The sequence below is a fragment of the Erinaceus europaeus genome, unplaced genomic scaffold, assembly GCF_950295315.1.
Source record: "Erinaceus europaeus unplaced genomic scaffold, mEriEur2.1 scaffold_393, whole genome shotgun sequence".
Classification (NCBI taxonomy): domain Eukaryota; kingdom Metazoa; phylum Chordata; class Mammalia; order Eulipotyphla; family Erinaceidae; genus Erinaceus; species Erinaceus europaeus.
In genome coordinates, this window is record NW_026647729.1 from 72,389 (window position 1) to 90,000 (window position 17,612).

Consider the following 17,612-nt stretch of genomic DNA (forward strand, 5'->3'; position numbering starts at 1 on the left):
GGGGGTCTCCACCCTGTGTCACCCTGGGGGTCTCCACCCTGTGTCACCCCAGCTGGGGGTGGCAAATCTGCATTTGATTGGACGTTACCAGGACAAGACATTTACCCTGTGCTGGAACCAGGTTCTCACAGGCAGGCAGGTTCCTGGATTGTTCAGGGAAAGAAGTGGAAACGTTTGTCTGGCGGACACACAGAGACTGAGATGGAAGCAGAGAGAGAGAGAGAGAGAGAGGATGCTCAGGACGCAGATGTGGCAGGTGCTGTGTGCGCACTGGGGTCCACTGACACCAAGGACACTCTTGCACCAAAATAAAAGCGTTTGAATGACTATTTTCATTTTATTTTATTGGATCAAAACGGAGAGGGAAAGAAACAGAGAAAGAGAGAGAGAGAGAGAGAGACCTGTGGCCCTGCCTCACCACGCAGGAAGCTTCCCCCTGCAAGGGGGAGCGGGGCTTGAACCTGTGCCCTTGAGCATGGTAACAGGTGTTCTCAACCAGGTGTGCCACCACATGGTCCCCGCACTTAAATGTACACGTTTGTTTGAGTTTATCGTGATTTAAGAACCTTGACGTTTATTAGCTGTTTTTACTTAGTTTTATGTTTATATGTTTCAGTGGCGTCGTAAAAGGAAACTGGTTTATGAGACTTTTCTCTACAAAGGTTCACTCTCGAGATGGGTGAGTACCTGCTGTTAGTTTCCAGCTGGGTGGCGCTCCACCCCTGGAGTCAAGGACCCGTCTTCCTGCTCCAGGCTGGCTGCAGATGCTGTCCCCAACCAGCGACAAGTGACAGGACTGGATGTGGCCACAGCTGGGTCCTCAGGTGCTGCCCAGTGTCCGCTGGGGATGACGGCCACGGCCCCAGCCACAGGGCACGGGGGCCAGTGGGGGCAGGTTCCATCCCGGGTCTGCATGGGGACTGTCCCATCATCACAGAAGTCTGGCTGCCTGCCGGGCCTGCAGGGGGTGGGAGGACAGTAGGGGACAGAGCCCAGTTCCATCACGGCTGTCTGAGACGAAATTCACAGGCTGGTGGGGATCTGCGGGCTGTTGGGGCGGGAGTGGGGTAACGAATCCTCATGTCCTCAGAGAAGTGAGGGGCTTCAGGTCCCCTGGCTGCATAGGCCCTGCCTGGGGCCCCGGTCCCACTCACGCTGCTGTGGCCGCCCCTGAGGGCAGTGGCCTCACTGCAGTCCTCTCTCTGGCCCTGGGATCAGCAGGTAAGGTTGAATTTTCAGCCCTGGGACCAGCTGGTGAGGCTGAGTTTTCGGCCCTGGGATCAGCAGGTAAGGTTGAATTTTCAGCTCTGAGATCAGCTGGTGAGGCTGAGATTTCGGCCCTGGGATCAGCAGGTAAGGTTGAATTTTCAGCTCTGAGATCAGCTGGTGAGGCTGAGATTTCGGCCCTGGGATCAGCAGGTAGAGGCATTTTCTGGTAGAGGGACTTCCGCTCACGGACTTCTGCACAGAGGTGAGGGACCACGACTCCCAACATCAGGGCTGGAGCGTCACCGGGGCCTTCCAGAAACTGAAGTCCCAGACTTCCTGTGCCACCCCTCCTGGCTGGGGAGAGGGCGTAGATGAGGGGCCAGGTGCAGAGCTCAGCCACCGAGCGGGCGAAGCTTTCCTTCCCCAGATCCTCCCTGTCCCTTCATGGTGCCGCCCAGGACGCAGACACCACTTGTCGCCAGGCCTGAGGCCGCTGGAGCCGCCTGCGGGTGCCCTGGGTCTGTCCCCACTTTCAGCCCTCCACAGGGCTTTCTTGCTCTCTTTGCTCTTTTTTTTTTCTTTTGTTCCTTTTTAAAAAAAAATGTACTTATTTATTTATTGGATAGAGACAGAGAGAACTCAGGAGAGGAGGGAAGATAGAGACAGAGAGACACCTGCAGCCCCGCTTCACCACTTGTGAAGCTTCCCCCTGTAGGTGGGGACCAGGGTCCGAACCTGGATACCTTCTCGTGGTGATGTGTGCTCAGCCAGGCACAGCACTGCTCAGCCCCTGCTGTGTTTCTCTTTTCTGTCTAGCAGAGAAGATAAAGCCAGAGGTTTTGGTCTTAGTGTCCTATGGAATTTTTCTTTTGAATGAGACGGTGCTTTTATTTTACTTTAAATATTTTTATTTATTGGATAGAGACAGCCAGAAATCGAGAGGAGAGGAGGAGAAAGAGGTAGAGAGACAGAGAGACACCTGCAGCCCTGCTTCACCACTCACAAAGCTTTTCCCCTGAAGGTGGGACCAGGGGCTCGAACCTGGGTCCTTGCAACTGTGACGGGAGTGCTTAATCAGGTGCATCCCCTCCCCCAGGTCTTTCTTTCAGAAAACTGATTGAAGGCCCTTCACAGGGCATCCTGGCCTTCTATAAACAGAAGCAGGAATCCTATGAGACGTGTGCACGCCGGTGAACGGGCTGTTTCATTTGTTGTTACTTTGAGACTGTCTGTCGGAAAACACCACTTGTCCCGTGCGGACAGTGGCTCAGCTACGTCCACTTCATTCTTTAAAAATGGTCAGTAAATATCTTCTACATAGAGAAACACGTCCCGTGCGGACACTGGCTCAGCTACGTCCACTTCACTCTTTAAAAATAGTCAGTAAATATCTCCTACATAGAGAAACACGTCCTGTGCGGGTCATGCTAGTCAACGCGTGATTCCGTATTCTGCTGCGTGGCCAGCCCTCTGCTCAGATGGCTCCCCAGCCCTGCTCCTGGGAGGAACATGGCTGCTTCTCTGTGTGGAGGAGTCCAGGTATGACTGCCCACCCAGACCCTGTCCCCAGGAGGTGACCAGCTCTCACTGCCCACCCAGGCCCTGTCCCCAGGAGGTGACCAGCTCTCCCTGCCCACCCAGGCCCTGTCCCCGGGAGGTGACCAGCTCTCCCTGCCCACCCAGGCCCTGTCCCCAGGAGGTGACCAGCTCTCCCTGCCCACCCAGGTCCTGTCCCCGGGAGATGACCAGCTCTCCCTGCCCACCCAGGCCCTGTCCCCAGGAGGTGACCAGCTCTCCCTGCCCACCCAGGTCCTGTCCCCAGGAGGTGACCAGCTCTCCCTGCCCACCCAGGCCCTGTCCCCGGGAGGTGACCAGCTCTCCCTGCCCACCCAGACCCTGTCCCCAGGAGGTGACCAGCTCTCCCTGCCCACCCAGGGCCTGTTCCCAGGAGGTGACCAGCTCTCCCTGCCCACCCAGACCCTGTCCCCAGGAGGTGACCAGCTCTCCCTGCCCACCCAGACCCTGTCCCCAGGAGGTGACCAGCTCTCCCTGCCCACCCAGGGCCTGTCCCCGGGAGGTGACCAGCTCTCCCTGCCCACCCAGGTCCTGTCCCCGGGAGATGACCAGCTCTCCCTGCCCACCCAGGCCCTGTCCCCAGGAGGTGACCAGCTCTCCCTGCCCACCCAGACCCTGTCCCCAGGAGGTGACCAGCTCTCCCTGCCCACCCAGGGCCTGTCCCCAGGAGGTGACCAGCTCTCCCTGCCCACCCAGGGCCTGTCCCCAGGAGGTGACCAGCTCTCCCTGCCCACCCAGACCCTGTCCCTGGGGGCAGGACAGCAGAACCCATCTGTCTGTGAGCTTTGGGAATCATGCCTCACACTGAAGTGCTGCTTTCTTTTCTCTTCTTTCTTCCTTTCTTTCTTTCTTTCTTCCTTTCTTTTTATTAGTGATTTAATATTGATTTACAAAGTTGTGAGATGACAGGGGTATAATTCCACACAGTTCCCACCATCAGAGTTCCATGTCCTCATCCCCTCCATGGGAAGCTGCAGTGGTTCTCCCAAGGTCACAGGTGTGGGTTGACTGTTTATTTATTTATTTTTGCCTCCAGGGGACCCTGGTGGCTGTGTGACAGGAGCCTGGGTGGCAGGGACACAGGTCACCTGACACCAGAGCAGTAGGGTGTCTGCAGTGCCCCACGCGGCGTGACGCTCTGTGACCATGCTGAATCACACAGGTGTTCCCAGAGCCCCAGCTGCCTAGCTCTCTCTGGATGGGACGCGGACAGCTGTGCCCAGCAGGAGCCAGCACCCTGCTGCTGATATGGGGACAGCCCAGTCATTCTGAAGGCTGACCAGGGCAGAGGGGACCGTCCCCAAGGCCCCCCACTCCCACCAAGACGGCAGATCCAGCAGGTGCAGTGGGACTGGAGAGTGACAGGTACAGGGGGAGGGTGGCCCTGGACACAGGGTCACCCACGTCCCGGGTCTGGGATGAGAGGAGCGTGGGACACACCAGGAGGCCACCGAGTCGCCTTCGTGTCCCCAGGCCCACTAGCTGCTACCTCCGGTCTTCCCTGCCTTGGGACTCGGCTTCCCCGTCTGCCAGCAAGGGGCCTGGGATGGTGCCCGGCCAGGCTCTCCAGGGACCCGGGAGGTGGTAGGTCCTCCTCGCCTGGGCTCCGAGCTCAGCTCTCGCTTAAGTGTCTGCAGGACAGACGGACATGTGGCTAGAGAGCGACCCTGCGAGCGAGGTCTTTACCAGGCTCTCACTCAGTCATTCTCTTTTCTGGTTTTTTGTTTTGTCTTTGCCTCCAGGGTTATCGCTGGGCCTCTGTGACACCACTATGAACCACGGCTCCCACGGCCATTTTCTCCTCCTTATTTTATTTTATTTATTTTTTATATTTTATTTAATAAGACAGAGAGAAACTGAGAGGGGAGGGGGAGACAGAGAGGGAGAGAGACAGAGAGACACCTGCAGCCCTGCTTCACCACTTGTGAAGCTTTCCCCCTGCAGGTGGGGAGTGAGGGCTTGAACCCTGTCTCTCTGAGCTGTGATGTGAGCCCTCAAGGAGGTGTGCCACCACCTGCCCGCCCCCATTTCTGTTTTCTCGTGAGAAACGCACAGAAAGCACAGGGCAGCCCGCGCCTGGCACAGAACCCAAGCCTCCTCTGCATGTGTCACTGTCCCTCACGATGAAGAGCTCAGGACGCGGCTGTCCTCGGGGTTCCCCAGACAGACAGTCACCTCATGGGCTTCCTCTCGGGCTGGGCTGCGACCCGGTGGCTTGCCGTCACAGCGCACGTGTCAGTGTGTCCGGAAGCTCACGGTGCACGGCTCAGCGCTGGGGGCACCTGCCCCTTGAGCAGACTCACTGAGATGCTCACTTTTGTTGCTGTGGGGTCCCAGCTTCCAGCTCCCCCTGAAGCTAAGCGCTTCCTGGGCTCACCTTTGTGTTTAAACCTTTTCCTCGGTGTGACGGTGCCGGGGCAGAGTGGTGGGGCCTGCGGTTCGTCCCTTGAACTACGTACATGCTTGCCGAGGCCTGTGGCTCGCACAGCCTGCCCCGGGACAGCGGGGTTCCTCCCCCTCAAATCTGTCGCCATTTGGTATTTCCTGACGGTGGGAGGTTTGCAAGCCTCACGGGGGAGGCATGTCATGGCAGCTGTCACGTGTCTGGGAGTGGGACTGGGCACGTGGCCCCCACTGGCAGCTCCGGCTGCCCCCCCCCCCCCGCCTGCTCCTCACCCCAGACGGCCTCTCTTACAGGGACGCAGCTCCATGTGGCGTTCCAGACAGACGCTGCAGACGCTCAGCCAGTTCCAATACCAAATCTGTCACTTAATAGCAGTGTGTGTGTGTGTGTGTGTGTGTGTGTGTGTGTGAGAGAGAGAGAGAGAGAGAGAGAGGGAGAGAAAGAGAGAGAAAGGGAAGGAGAGAGAGGGAGAGAGAATGAGGGGAGGACTGAGCCACTCTGTGGCCCAGCTTCTTTGTCCTTAGAATGAAGGACAACAAAAGGGAAAATAAATAAATAAAATTTTTAAAAAATGTAGTGGGGCTGGGTGGAGGTGCCCCTGGCTGGGCGCACATGTTACAGTGCGTAAAGACCCGGGTTCAAGCCCCCGGTCCCCACCTGCTGGGGGGAAGCTTTGCAGGCGGTGAAGCAGGGCTGCAGGTGTCTCTCTGTCTCTCCACATCTCCATTGTGGCCCATCTAAAATAAACACATCCTGTCTGACTATCATGGTGGGTGAGAGAAGTAACACATGTGATTTTTTAAAAATAAAATGTTATTTTATTTATTTATTTATTTGGACCGAGAGAAATTGAGGGGGAAGAAGGAGAGAGAGAGAGAGAGAGACCTGCAGCCCTGCTTGGCTGCTTGTGGAACACTTCCCCTGCAGGCGGGGGCCGGGAGCTTGAACCCGAGTCCCTGTGCACAGTGATGTGAACACCTACTGGCTGCACCACCCCCAGCCCCATTAACACACTTTACTGACGGCAGGTCAGAGAGAACGACTCTCAGCGTACAGGGAGTGTGTGCTAGGTGCTGGCAGCCGCCGGTGCCCTACAAGGAGCAGTGGAGACTCTCTGCTGTGTGCGCTAAACAAACTAGCATGGTCGGCTTCTGCCAGGGAGGCCTCCCAGGATTCCCTGAGAACATGGACGATACACATCCCTCTGACTTGTGTTTTCAATGTTATCTAGATCTGCTTCTGTTCACTGGCTCACACAGATACCCATTAACATCACATTTTAAAGCTATTTTTGGCGAATTTGGGGCCGGCACTACCTGGCTTCATTTTTTATATAGAAGTGATGCTCTAATTCTTTTTTTCCACATTACAGAGAAAATTATTCCAGTAAGTTCTTTTTTGAAGCCACTTCTGTCAGAAATCAAGTTCCCATAGAAGCCAAGGTCTATTTCTAAACTCTCGAGTCTGTCTAATTCAGCTATTTTTAAACTCTGCAAAATACAGCACTTATAAGTGCTGCACTTCTGAGCTGGGCCCCGGGTGTCCAGGCAGCCACTTCCCCTGGCTGTTTGCCGGCTGTCCCTGAATCTTAACCCTGCACGGCGATTCTTAAAGCTCTCCGAACTCATGGCAGACCGTGTATTGCATTAAAAAATATTCATATGTTTTTAGCTATCTTTCTTTATTGGATAGAGGCAGCCAGATATCAAGAGGGGAGGGTGAGAGAGAGAGAGAGAGAGAGGAAGAGAGAGGAAGAGAGACAGAGAGACACCTGCAGCCCTGCTTCACCACCTGCAAAGCTTCCCCCCAGCAGGTGGGGACCGGGGGCTTGAACCTGGGTCTTTACGCACTGTAACATGTGTGCCCAGCCAGGGGCACCTCCACCCAGCCCCACTACATTAAAAAAAAAATTTATTTATTTATTTTCCCTTTTGTTGCCCTTGTCTTTTTATTGTTGTTGTAGTTATTGATGTCCTCGTTGTTGGATAGGACAGAGAGACATGGAGAGAGGAGGGGAAGACAGAGAGGGGGAGAGAAAGACAGACACCTGCAGACCTGCTTCACCGCCTGTGAAGCGACTCCCCTGCAGGTGGGGAGCCGGGGGCTCGAACCGGGATCCTTATGCCAGTCCTTGCACTTTGTGCCACCTGCGCTTAACCTGCTGCGCCACCCCCACTGCATGTTTTCACTGGATTACACAGCAGCTGAGGCCAGCTGGGGCTCACAGTGCCCGGCCTGCGTTAGGTTCTGAGTCTGCTCACCTGTGAGCGCGGTGCTTTCTTACCTGGCGGGCTGCCGCGGCCTCTTCCCCACGAGTGCTAAGTGCCGTCTGGAAGACCCCCGCCCCCCGGTGCCGTGCAGGTCAGAGCATGATCGCACACAGGATCTTGTCAATATGGCAGCTTCTGTTTCCAACCACAGCTGAGTAAAAACCTCACATCACAGCCGCCTTTACGGGCCAGTCTGACTTTCAGCCGCGAGTCGGACGTTTCTCCGGGAGGGTCTGTCTGCGTATCTCTCGTCCCGTCTGCAAACAATGGGTTACCTGTCACTGACGCTCAGGCCTCTGAACCCGCGGTTGGTCACTCTGTCTGTCAGTCGTCCCGCATGGTGAACCGATTCAGGATGCCAGGAATTTTTGTAGAGAAGCAGCTTTTTCAAAGTTCTTATTTGCTATTGATAGTTTGTTGCAAGATTGTAAGGTGCCCGTGTCTCGCTCCACACCACACCTGTCACCAGAGCTGTGTCCCCACCCTCTCCCCACAAATAGCCACAAGAGTTCCCGTAAGGGCTACAGTTTGCTTGCTCCTGTGGTGTTTGGATTTTTTTTGACAAGTTCATGTGTCTCGGTTCTCTAGACGCCACATATGAGTGAACCATCCGGCAGCCGTCTTTCATCTCTTTCCTTATTTCACTAAGCACCATCACCCTGGCTGCATCCATTTTGTCCCAAAGGACACAGTATCATCTTTTTGATCGCAGAGTAGTATTCCACGGAGTCTGTCTTCCGTTTCCTTAGCCGGTCGTCTGTGGAGGGCATCTGGGCTGCTTCCACTCTGTGGCTGTCGTGAATAATGCAGTGGTGAACGGTCCTGTGTCCCTCATCCACGGGGTGAGCGCCCACGCGCAGTGCTGCTGGGCCACAAGGCACAGGCGGTTTTAGTGAACAGCCTCTTGTCTTGAGTCAGCGTGAAGACACCTGTCATCGACCACACAGCCTGGTTTCTGCCCTGAGTGGGGACGGACGCTTCTCTTCAAGGGCAAGCACGTTTCAGTTGTTGGTGTCCTGCTCTGGGTCTGTGAGCTGACAGCGGCAGTCACAGAACATTCTTCTGCATCCTGAGGAGAAGTTTCCTTTCTCCTGTGGACGCAGCGAGGCCACGTGCAGCCTTGGGCCCTGCGCTGCTCCAGCCGGCGCCTGTCCCCTGGGACACCTGCTTCACCTGGCTTCAGATTCTCTGTGGATTTGCTGCCCCGCCAACTCCCCCACGCGTGGTGAGGCTGGGCACGACCCTCCCTTCCCAGACTCCCTGTGTTCAGTTCTGACGTCACAGGATAGGCTGCCCTCTGTTCACTCTGGAACTGGCCATGTCCACAGGGATGCCGGGCTGTGCTTCTTGGTAGACGTGTGCGTGGACAGTGTGGGTCTAGCCCTGCCTCATGCCTCACACGCCCGGGTGTGAGACCCGGCTGGATTCTTTGCGGTTCGCCATCTGGAACTGGGGAGCTGGGGCCGAGGCCCCCGAGATCTCCACCTGCCTCTCCTCTGCCTGCCCCTCCCCAGGCTTGTCTGTGGACCAAGGGCCCAACTCGGGGCTATGATAACTCCAGGGACACCTGCCACAGGTGGGGGCCAGAGGCAGGACGAGCAGAGACCACCGGAGAGCCTAGGAAGCAGGGACACCCTGTGAGCCGCCACATAGCCTGCTCTAGCTGGGCCCCACGATGCTGTGTCCTCACTTGGGGACCGCAGGACACCGGCACCAGCATCAGCCTGGACCCTGCAGCCGTCACCCTCTACACGTGCAGGGACAGGTGTGCAGGACACCAGCTGAAAGTAGAAAGAGTGACCACTCAGGCTCTGAGAGGAGAGAGGAGACTCCCGCATAGCGGCTGGGGCCGGGGCAGAGCCGATGCCCATGGCCGCGGGTGGGCACCGACAGGAAGGACGGGCAGGGGCCCTGGTCACTGGCGGCACTGCGGCTCCAGCCGGGAGGGGGGACACTTGCTGGGGCTTCTGCCTCCATCAGCAGAATGAGAAGATTGGATGGCATCCAGAGAAGCTCTTGGTTTTGAAATTAAGTGATTAAAACATGCAACTGGGTTCTGATGCCAACCACACAGCACAGACACGCCACTTACCAAATGGCACTTGGAACAGACACAGAGCGTCTTCCTGTCCCCAGCCCCCCGCAGCCCCGAGGCCCAGTGTCTTCGGAATCAGGGGTGCGCTCTCAGATTCTGCAGCGGAGCTGGGCTCGGGGCCCAGACTCTCCTTTGCCGGGTCTGGGATGAGACCTGTTGGTCGGAGGATGGAAGATGTGGGGGGCCCTGGGCACCTGAAGCCCCCGGCCATCCCGGGCGTGGGAGCCCCCACCCCCACCATGAGCTGCCGTCCCTGGGAAGCGGGGAGACGGCGACAGGCTTCTGGTGTCTGCACCGCAGCCGACAGGTGTGAAGTATGTGGAGAATCCTGCACACAGACACATTCCGGAGGGGCCCGCTTGCCACCTCTGCTGCGGGTAGCCGGTTTGCTGCCCTCTTCTTATGCCTGGTCTGCTCTGACAAGCAAGACCTTATGCAAATAGAGCCAGACGAGGAAAGTTTAGGTCAGCCACAGAAAACATTTCAAAAGTGCTGTGGATAATAAGCCAACTGAGGAAACGGAACAGAATCATAATCATGCTCAATGAGCCCAAAAGATGGCAGGCAAAGGAGGGGAATAAAGACAGAACAGATGGGAGAGGGAGAAGACAGCCAGCAAGGGGGTTGAGCCGGATCCAGACCTGCCAATCACCTTCCCGTGACTGTGCCGTGACAAAGGGACGTGAGGCCCAGCAAGGAGCAGCCCAGGAAAACACTGTCCAGAGGGACGCCTGGGGCCTGGGGCCTGGGGCACAGGTGTCTGCACCTGTAAGCCAAGTGCCAGCGCCCAGAGAAGGGGGGCGGGGGCTGCACACAGGCCGCTGGACAGAATGAGAGGGACTTCGGGAGAAGACTGCTGAGAGGCCTCGAAACTTTCCATCAGGCTCAACCTGACGCTGTTAACTGGCTACGGAAGAAGGGCAAACGCTAGAAGCGGAGACTCAGCACTGCAGACACGCAGAGGGACGGGCAGCAGAGGGGAGACAGCCCCAGGCCGGGTGGACAGACAGCAGACACACTCCGGCTGGTGCAGACGCCTCACCCCCTCCCAGCAGGGCCAGGAAGAGCCTCAGGGCCAAGCAGCTGGTAGGAGGAGCCCCACATCCCCAGCTTTGGACCCCAAGGCACCTGGGATACCTCCTCATCCACAGCACCACCGGGACTTCACTGCTCCAGGCAGAGTTGGAGAGAGAGGGAGAGAGGGAGAGAGGGAGAGAGAGAGGGAGAAGGAGAGGGAGAGGGAGAGAGAGAGGGAGAGAGGGGGGAGAGAGAGGGAGAGAGAGAGGGAGAGGGAGAGGGAGAGGGAGAGAGGGGGGAGAGAGAGGGAGAGAGAGAGGGAGGGAGAGGGAGAGAGAGGGAGAGAGAGGGGGGGAGAGAGAGGGAGAGGGGGGAGAGAGGGGAGAGAGAGAGGGAGAGGGAGAGAGAGGGAGAGAGAGGGAGAGAGAGAGGGAGGGAGAGGGAGAGAGAGGGAGAGAGAGGGGGGGAGAGAGAGGGAGAGGGGGGAGAGAGGGGAGAGAGAGAGGGAGAGGGAGAGAGAGGGAGAGAGAGGGAGAGGGAGAGAGAGGGAGAGAGAGGGAGAGGGAGAGAGAGGGAGAGAGAGGGAGAGAGAGAGAGAGGGAGAGAGAGAGGGAGAGAGAGGGAGAGGGAGAGAGAGAGAGGGAGAGGTATAGGGAGAAAGAGAGAGAGGAGAGAGAGGGAGAAGGAGAGAGAGAGGGAGAGAGAGAAGGAGAGGGAAAGAGAGAGGGGGAGGGAGGGAGAGGGAGAGAGACTGACTTCCTCCAGCGCCATGAAGCTGGGTCGTAACTTGGAAAGGCACCTTGTCCTGTGAGCTATTTTGCCAGCCTCAGCAAATCCACTTCAAATTCAAATTCGAAATCAAATTCTCCTTCTCCTAGTCTTCCTCCTCTTCATAACCCCCTCCTCTTCTCCCTCCTCCTCTCTTCAGGATTGCTTTACTTATGAGTTCGCCGCAGGGTGTTGGCACCCAGTTCAGTTCCTCATGTCCTGACAGGCGTCTGCAATCACCCTCAGCCCCCTGCACCATCGGGTCCCAAAGCGCCTCCTGACCAAGCCCCTCGCGCCCTCCCTCCCTGGAGTCCTTGGCTGCAGGGCAACACACCAAACCCCACAAGTTCTGCTTCCTGCTGGGGCGCAAGTCCAGCCCGCAGGTCTCCCAAGTTTCTCCCACAAAACGGACCCCAAGGCTGTTGGGAGTAGGAACCACAGCGGAGACAGTCGAGGGGCAAACAGCAGAAAGCTCCGTGGGAGACCCCCAGGGACTTGGGGCCCCCGAGGAAGCCCGGAAGAGAGCTGAGGACCTTCTGAGGAGAAGGGCCCAGGCCTCCCCTGGGGCAGCCCCCACAAAGCTTCCTCAGCCTGGGCTACTTGAACAAAGCCTCCACCACACAGCCCATGGCTGATGGGGAAGAAAGCGTTCCGAGGCAGCGTCTGTCTCTGCTTTTACCTGAAGGAAGCACGGACCAACCCCAAGCCAGCAGGTGTGACTAAATATTAAAAGTCTCACTTATGCTCTAAAAAAGAAAGAGAACCCCTCAGCACGTCAGAACTACAGCAGCACTTTCTTCACCTTGTAAAGGACTCAAAGCTTCCGCCCAGCCGGCCACGTGACTCCTGGAGGGGTCCCCTGCAGTGCCCCTGAAGCAAGCCCCCCTCCCAGCCTCTGCCAGCCGGGCAGGCGGCCCAGGACACAGGGGAGGAGCAGCGGGACTTCCTGTATTCAGGGGCAGCGTGGAGGCAGGAGACCCCAGAGATATCTGCAAGCTGCTGCCGGCAAGAGACCGGCCAGTGCACAGCCTACGAGGCTGACAGCTGCTTGGAACTGAGAGCTTGGGGAGGCGTTCACCATGACCGTGAAAGGGCAGGGCGGAGCACACCTGGCTGAGCACCACACGTCACCATGCACAAGGACCCCAGTTCAAGCCACATGCAGGGACGAAAGCTTCAGGAGTGGTGGAGCAGGGCTGCGGGTCTCTCTCTCTCTCTCCCCTCAATATTTCTCTATCTCTGTCTAATAAATATATAAAATAAAAAAGAAGAAAGAATGCACATGGACGGGGGTTCAAACCCCTGGTCCCCACTTGCAGGGGAAAGCTTCACGGGTGGTGAAGCAGGGCTGCAGGTGTCTCTCTGTCTGTCTACCCCTCCCGTCTAGATTCCCGGTTGTCTCTATCCAACAAATAAAGATAATAAACAAAAAATTTAAAAAGCGCCAGAATAGCAAACCCATCTGTGATAAGAATCTAAAGATTCTTGAATGAAACCCGGATGCAAATACAGAACACTGATGGACGGCATCAGAGAGATCCCAGGCCTCAGAGTCAACCACCCCTCTGCCAAGCTGTCACCACCCCGGCCACGTGTCCAGCAAAGCCCAGACCAGCCCCCAGTGCTGCTGCTGGGGTGCTGACCGGGGGCTTCTGACTGGCTCTGGACAGGCAACGTGTGGAGAGGAGCCAGAAGTAACTCAGGAGAACCGAACTGGACGCCGTCTCCTCCATGTTGAGGCCTACAGTGAACGTGCTTCCACGTGACTGGAAAGGAGCCCAGGAAGCAGGGGGCCGGGTGGGGCCTGGAGCAGCGTCACAGGTGGGCGGAGAGCCAGCAGCTGCCTGTGGGGGTGGACAGGCAGCGTGGGGCAGGGGGGTTGGACTTCCCATTCTAAGGCACCAGGCCTGATTTCATGATAGACACCAGCGTCCGACTGCTCGACTTTGAGAAGAAAATGTGAGTGAAGGGGCTGGGCAGTGGTGCACCCAGTACTAAGCACACATAGTACTAAGAGCAAGGACCTGCACAAGGATCTGGGTTCGAGCCCCTGGCTCCCCACCTGCAAGGTAGGTCACTTCACAGGCGCAAAGCAGGTGTGCAGATGTCCGTCTTTCTCCCTCTCTATCTTCACCTCCTTTCTCAGTTTTACTTTATCCTATCCAACAAAATAGAAAAAAAAAAAAAAAAAAAAGAGCAGTGGTTTCATAGTGCTGGCACCAAGCCCCAGCAATAACCCTGGAAGAAAAACACACACAGAGTTCGGTAAATTATAACTTCACCACAAGAAAAAGCAAAGTGCTTCTCCATTAAGACAGAGCCGAGGCTGGAAAGAACTCCTGGTAGGGACGCACCTTGCTGAGAGCACATTTCCCAGGAGTGAGGACCCCGGTTCAAGCCCCCACGCCCCACCTGCAGGGCGGAGTCTCACGAGGCCCACCCCGCCTCCCCTGCGCCCCCAGGTCTGTCTCTGGAGGCCCAAGACTGGCCCTCACCTGCCAGGCCGCTCTGCAGGGAGCTCCACACCACACTCTCTGCGCCTCACGGAGAGGCCCACCACTGCCACCACCAGGCTCCCCTGTGACTGCCCCCTCCTCCAGTTGGGTATGCGTGCCTTGAACCCGGGCCCACACGTGACAGCCAGGTGAGTCACCCCAGGCCCCTTCACTGTGGCTTCAGTGTGCAAGGGAAGAGTGCTGGCCCCGGGGTCTCCTGATCACTGTGGGGGCTGTGTCCCCAGCACGGAAGTGCCCACCATCCCTCTCTGTACCCCCTGCCCTCAGATGCCTCTTCTGAACCCAGAGAGCACCCAGGAAATCAGGTGGCCATGGAAGTCCCTGCCTCCATGCCTGAAGGGGTGCAGCCAGGAAGGGCCGGGCCCCCCTCCAGGTCAGCTGCTGTGGGCAGGGCCTCTGTGCCACCTGTAACCGCCCCTCCAGTGGGGCTGTCGGCGGCCGGAACAGACCAGCAGTGGGGTGGGCGCCACAATGGCTCAGCCTGGGGACACCGAGACGCCTGCAGTGTCACAGGGGGGATGTCCCCACGTTTCAGGAGGGAGGCAGCTGCGTGTTCAGAGGAGGTGGGACAGACAGACAGACAGACAGCTCCCTCTAGGCTCCTGGGCAGGGCGGCCGGGGAGCAGGGCCACTTGAGGGCGACTGCTGGTGGCAGCAGGGACCCCCCAGGGACTCAGACGCTGGGGATTAATGCTCGTTCCGCAGGGCTGTGCAGTAACTGATAGCAGGCGTAATTGAATTACCTTGCAGTCATCCTCTCTGAATACTTAAGCTAAGCCGGGCTTTGTGGACGGACTTTCTCTGGCTCTGTGCTTCCTGCAGACGCCCGGCTGGTTCTCTCTGGGATCCAAGGCCGGGACCAGCGGACCAGATGGGCTTTCTAATTAATATGTAAATCGCACAAGGGTGCGGGGTGGCGGGGCCTGGGAGCCACGGTGACTATGCTGTGGTGGGCACGGCCACGAGATAAGAGGCACAGACTCCCAGGAGCTGAGGGGACAGCGGGAGCCCAGAGCTGTGGCCATCTCCCCTGTTTATGCGTTCTGCTACAAAGGAGGAGGTGCCATCAAAACCACCCGGCCTGCAGGCAGAGTGGGGGTCAGTGCCCTCTGCCCTCAGAGCGGGGCCCTGTCTCCTTCTGTGGGAAAGAAGTGTGTCCACCCCACACAGCCGAGGGTCACCAGCCTCCAGGTAAAGGACACAGACAGAGGGGCCAAGACCAGGGGCAGGGTCATCTGGGCCACTCGGGCCCTGAGTGCCCCCAGCCTGAGCGTCCCCCCCCAGCAGCTGGCCGGAGCCTAAACAAGTGCAAGGTCACCCTGGTCCTGAGAGAGACCCACGGGGACATTCCAGAAGGGACTGACATGGGGCCGGGCGGTGACTCACCAGGCTGAGTGCACAAGGACCCAGGTTCGAGCCCCTGGTCCCCACCTGCAGGGAAGAAGCTTCGAGAGTGGTGAAGCAGGGCTGCAGGTGCCTCTATGTCTCTCTGCCTCTATATCTCTGCCTCCCCTCTCAATTTCCTTCTGTTCCATCCAATAAAAAGAAAAGGAAAAAGGAGTGGTAGATTCCTGGACTCCCTGTGTTGGCACTGAGCCGCAGTGGCACGCTGGCAGCAGAAATTAATGAATATCAAAAAGAAGGCAGATGTTAGTACCTGTCCCATCAGCAGACTCAGACAGCCTCACGGAGCGGGGGGGGTGCAGGGGGAGACCCCCGGTGGAATCCCCCCAGCGGGTCAAACCCTTCCCTCCCAGGGTGGGCCTGGCGACTGCAGGCCTTGTCCTCAGCTCTCTGCAGGCTGGAGCCGAGGGGCCTCCTCCCACGTTCTAGATTCCTCCCCAGCCGGGTGGGTTTGCATGGATGCCCCGGGGGGCAAGGACCCAGGGCTGACAGAGTGTCGGGGAGGAACTCTCTGGAGCTGTATTATGGGCTGCACCTCCCGTTCCCGCCATGACTGTCCTTCCTCTGGTCCTTTCTGAAGCTCTGACCTGAGTGCTTCCCAGAGCCGTGCTGACGGGGGTTCGCTTTGCAGGAGCCCACGCAGGCTGCTGCTCCCCTTTGGACGGGGGCCATCGCCAGAGAAACGACACCCTGGGGTGGCAGCACCTGGGCAGACCCCCACCCGCTGCTCTGAGTAGCAGCAGGAAAACAGATCTGGGGTGGAGCCTCTATATTCAGGGTGTCAGGCAGCTACTGAAGAGATGTTTGCATGGAGTTCTAATGATGCGGGGAGAACTTCATAACCTGAAGCACAAAAGCAGAGCAGAAAATCACATTAACATACCTAATGGCCTTAATAGGGGTTGGGTCGCTCGGGGAGGGGAGGGCGGTGGAGAAACACGTTGGACTTCAGGGTGGGAAATGAAAGATGTTTTTCCGGCTCCTGAACAACTTATCTGCCCTCCAAATCTGTTAAAGATGGACAGGCTTTGCCGTGAGCGGGCACGGATTCCCCAGGCGGCCACAGACCTGTACCGATGGCCTGTTGGCCCAGAGCTCACCGCCCCCGGGCCCTCACTGGCCTTGACCTGCTGACAGTCAGACCCAGGTGCTGAGGCTTTCAGGGAGGAAGAGGCCGTCCGTCCTCTCTGCCCTGCCCTGTTCCTGCCTCCCAGAAGGTTCTGCCACCGGAGACTGAGCCAGAGGAGTGATTCCGTGAGTGCTGGAGAGTGTCAGAGGGTAGCCATCGCCCTGCACCCTGCATCCTTGCCGTCAGGCTACCTGTCTGTGTGCAGGTGTGCTGGCCGGCGTGGCGTGTGGCCTGCTTCTCCGTGTGTGTGTGTGTGTGTGTGTCTGTGTGCGCACGTGTGGGCCGGCGTGTGGCCTGTTTGGGGGTCTGCACGTGCTCAGGGCCACCCTGGGTTTGTGTCACTGGCTCTGGCCCAGCTGCCTCTGCTACTGACTCTCCTCCACACTGACTTCTGGCTCCTTCCTCCCCTGTGGGCAGCGGCTGTCCCTGGTATGAGGCCCTGGCTGCCCCAGGCCTTGTGAGGCCCAGCCCTGGGCGCAGTGCCCCCATCCTGTCAGACAGAGCTCCTCCCTCCCCGTGACTGCCCCCCATGTCTCCTGTCACTCATCCCTGGTCCTCTGCGCTGTATCTGTCTGTCCCTGTGCCCCCCACCCTTGTTTTGCTGGGATTGGCCCAGGGTGAGGAGCTCCTGGGCCGACAGGCTTTGATTCAGAGACTGGGAGGTGGCTGGGGGCCGTGTGGGGCCAGCGTGGCTGCCAGGAAGTGGAATGGGGAGCAAGCAGGACCCCCATGCTTCAGTCTGTCAGGGGAGCTCCCACTGAGGGCAGAGGCCCACGCACACGTGCACACACACCATGAAGCCTTCACGTGACACTACTGCTCACAAAACGCTGTGCCAAGCCTGAGTCGAGACTCCCCGAGTGAGGCCTCTGGCTGTGGGGTGCCCTGATCTGGAGCACTGCTGGCCCTGTGTGGAGACCCTCCCTCCCCACGGGCTACTGTCCACACACACTTCCGGGGGGGGGGGCTGAGCTGACGCTCCCAGTCCCACTGCTGGGAAGAGGCGGTGGCGGGAGGAATTCTGGTGAGACCCTGTGCTCCCGGGTCACAGCTGGGTGTCAGGACGGCGTCTGGGGTCGGCCCTGAACTTCCTGCCCAAGTCCTGCCTGGCACAGTCCCAGCCCCGCACCCCATCTGTGGTGAGGCAGGTCTATCCTCCTTTCAAGGACGCACATCTTCCTCGGACACCGGGGAGGACACCGAGCTGCCCCGCCTCTGCTCCCTG

The 17,612-nt window shown here is 58.2% G+C and overlaps 1 protein-coding gene across 1 annotated transcript in view; it reads left to right on the plus strand.

The window, feature by feature from the left end:
* Positions 1-675: 675 nt before the first annotated feature.
* Positions 676-17,612, plus strand: part of LOC132536437 (proline-rich protein 2-like) — a 25,008-nt gene continuing 8,071 nt past the window's right edge. Inside the window, exons 1-2 of the mRNA XM_060184304.1 lie at positions 676-679; positions 2,780-3,562. Of these exons, the coding sequence (XP_060040287.1) occupies positions 676-679; positions 2,780-3,562 (787 nt within the window). The remainder of the gene's footprint in view (positions 680-2,779; positions 3,563-17,612) is intronic.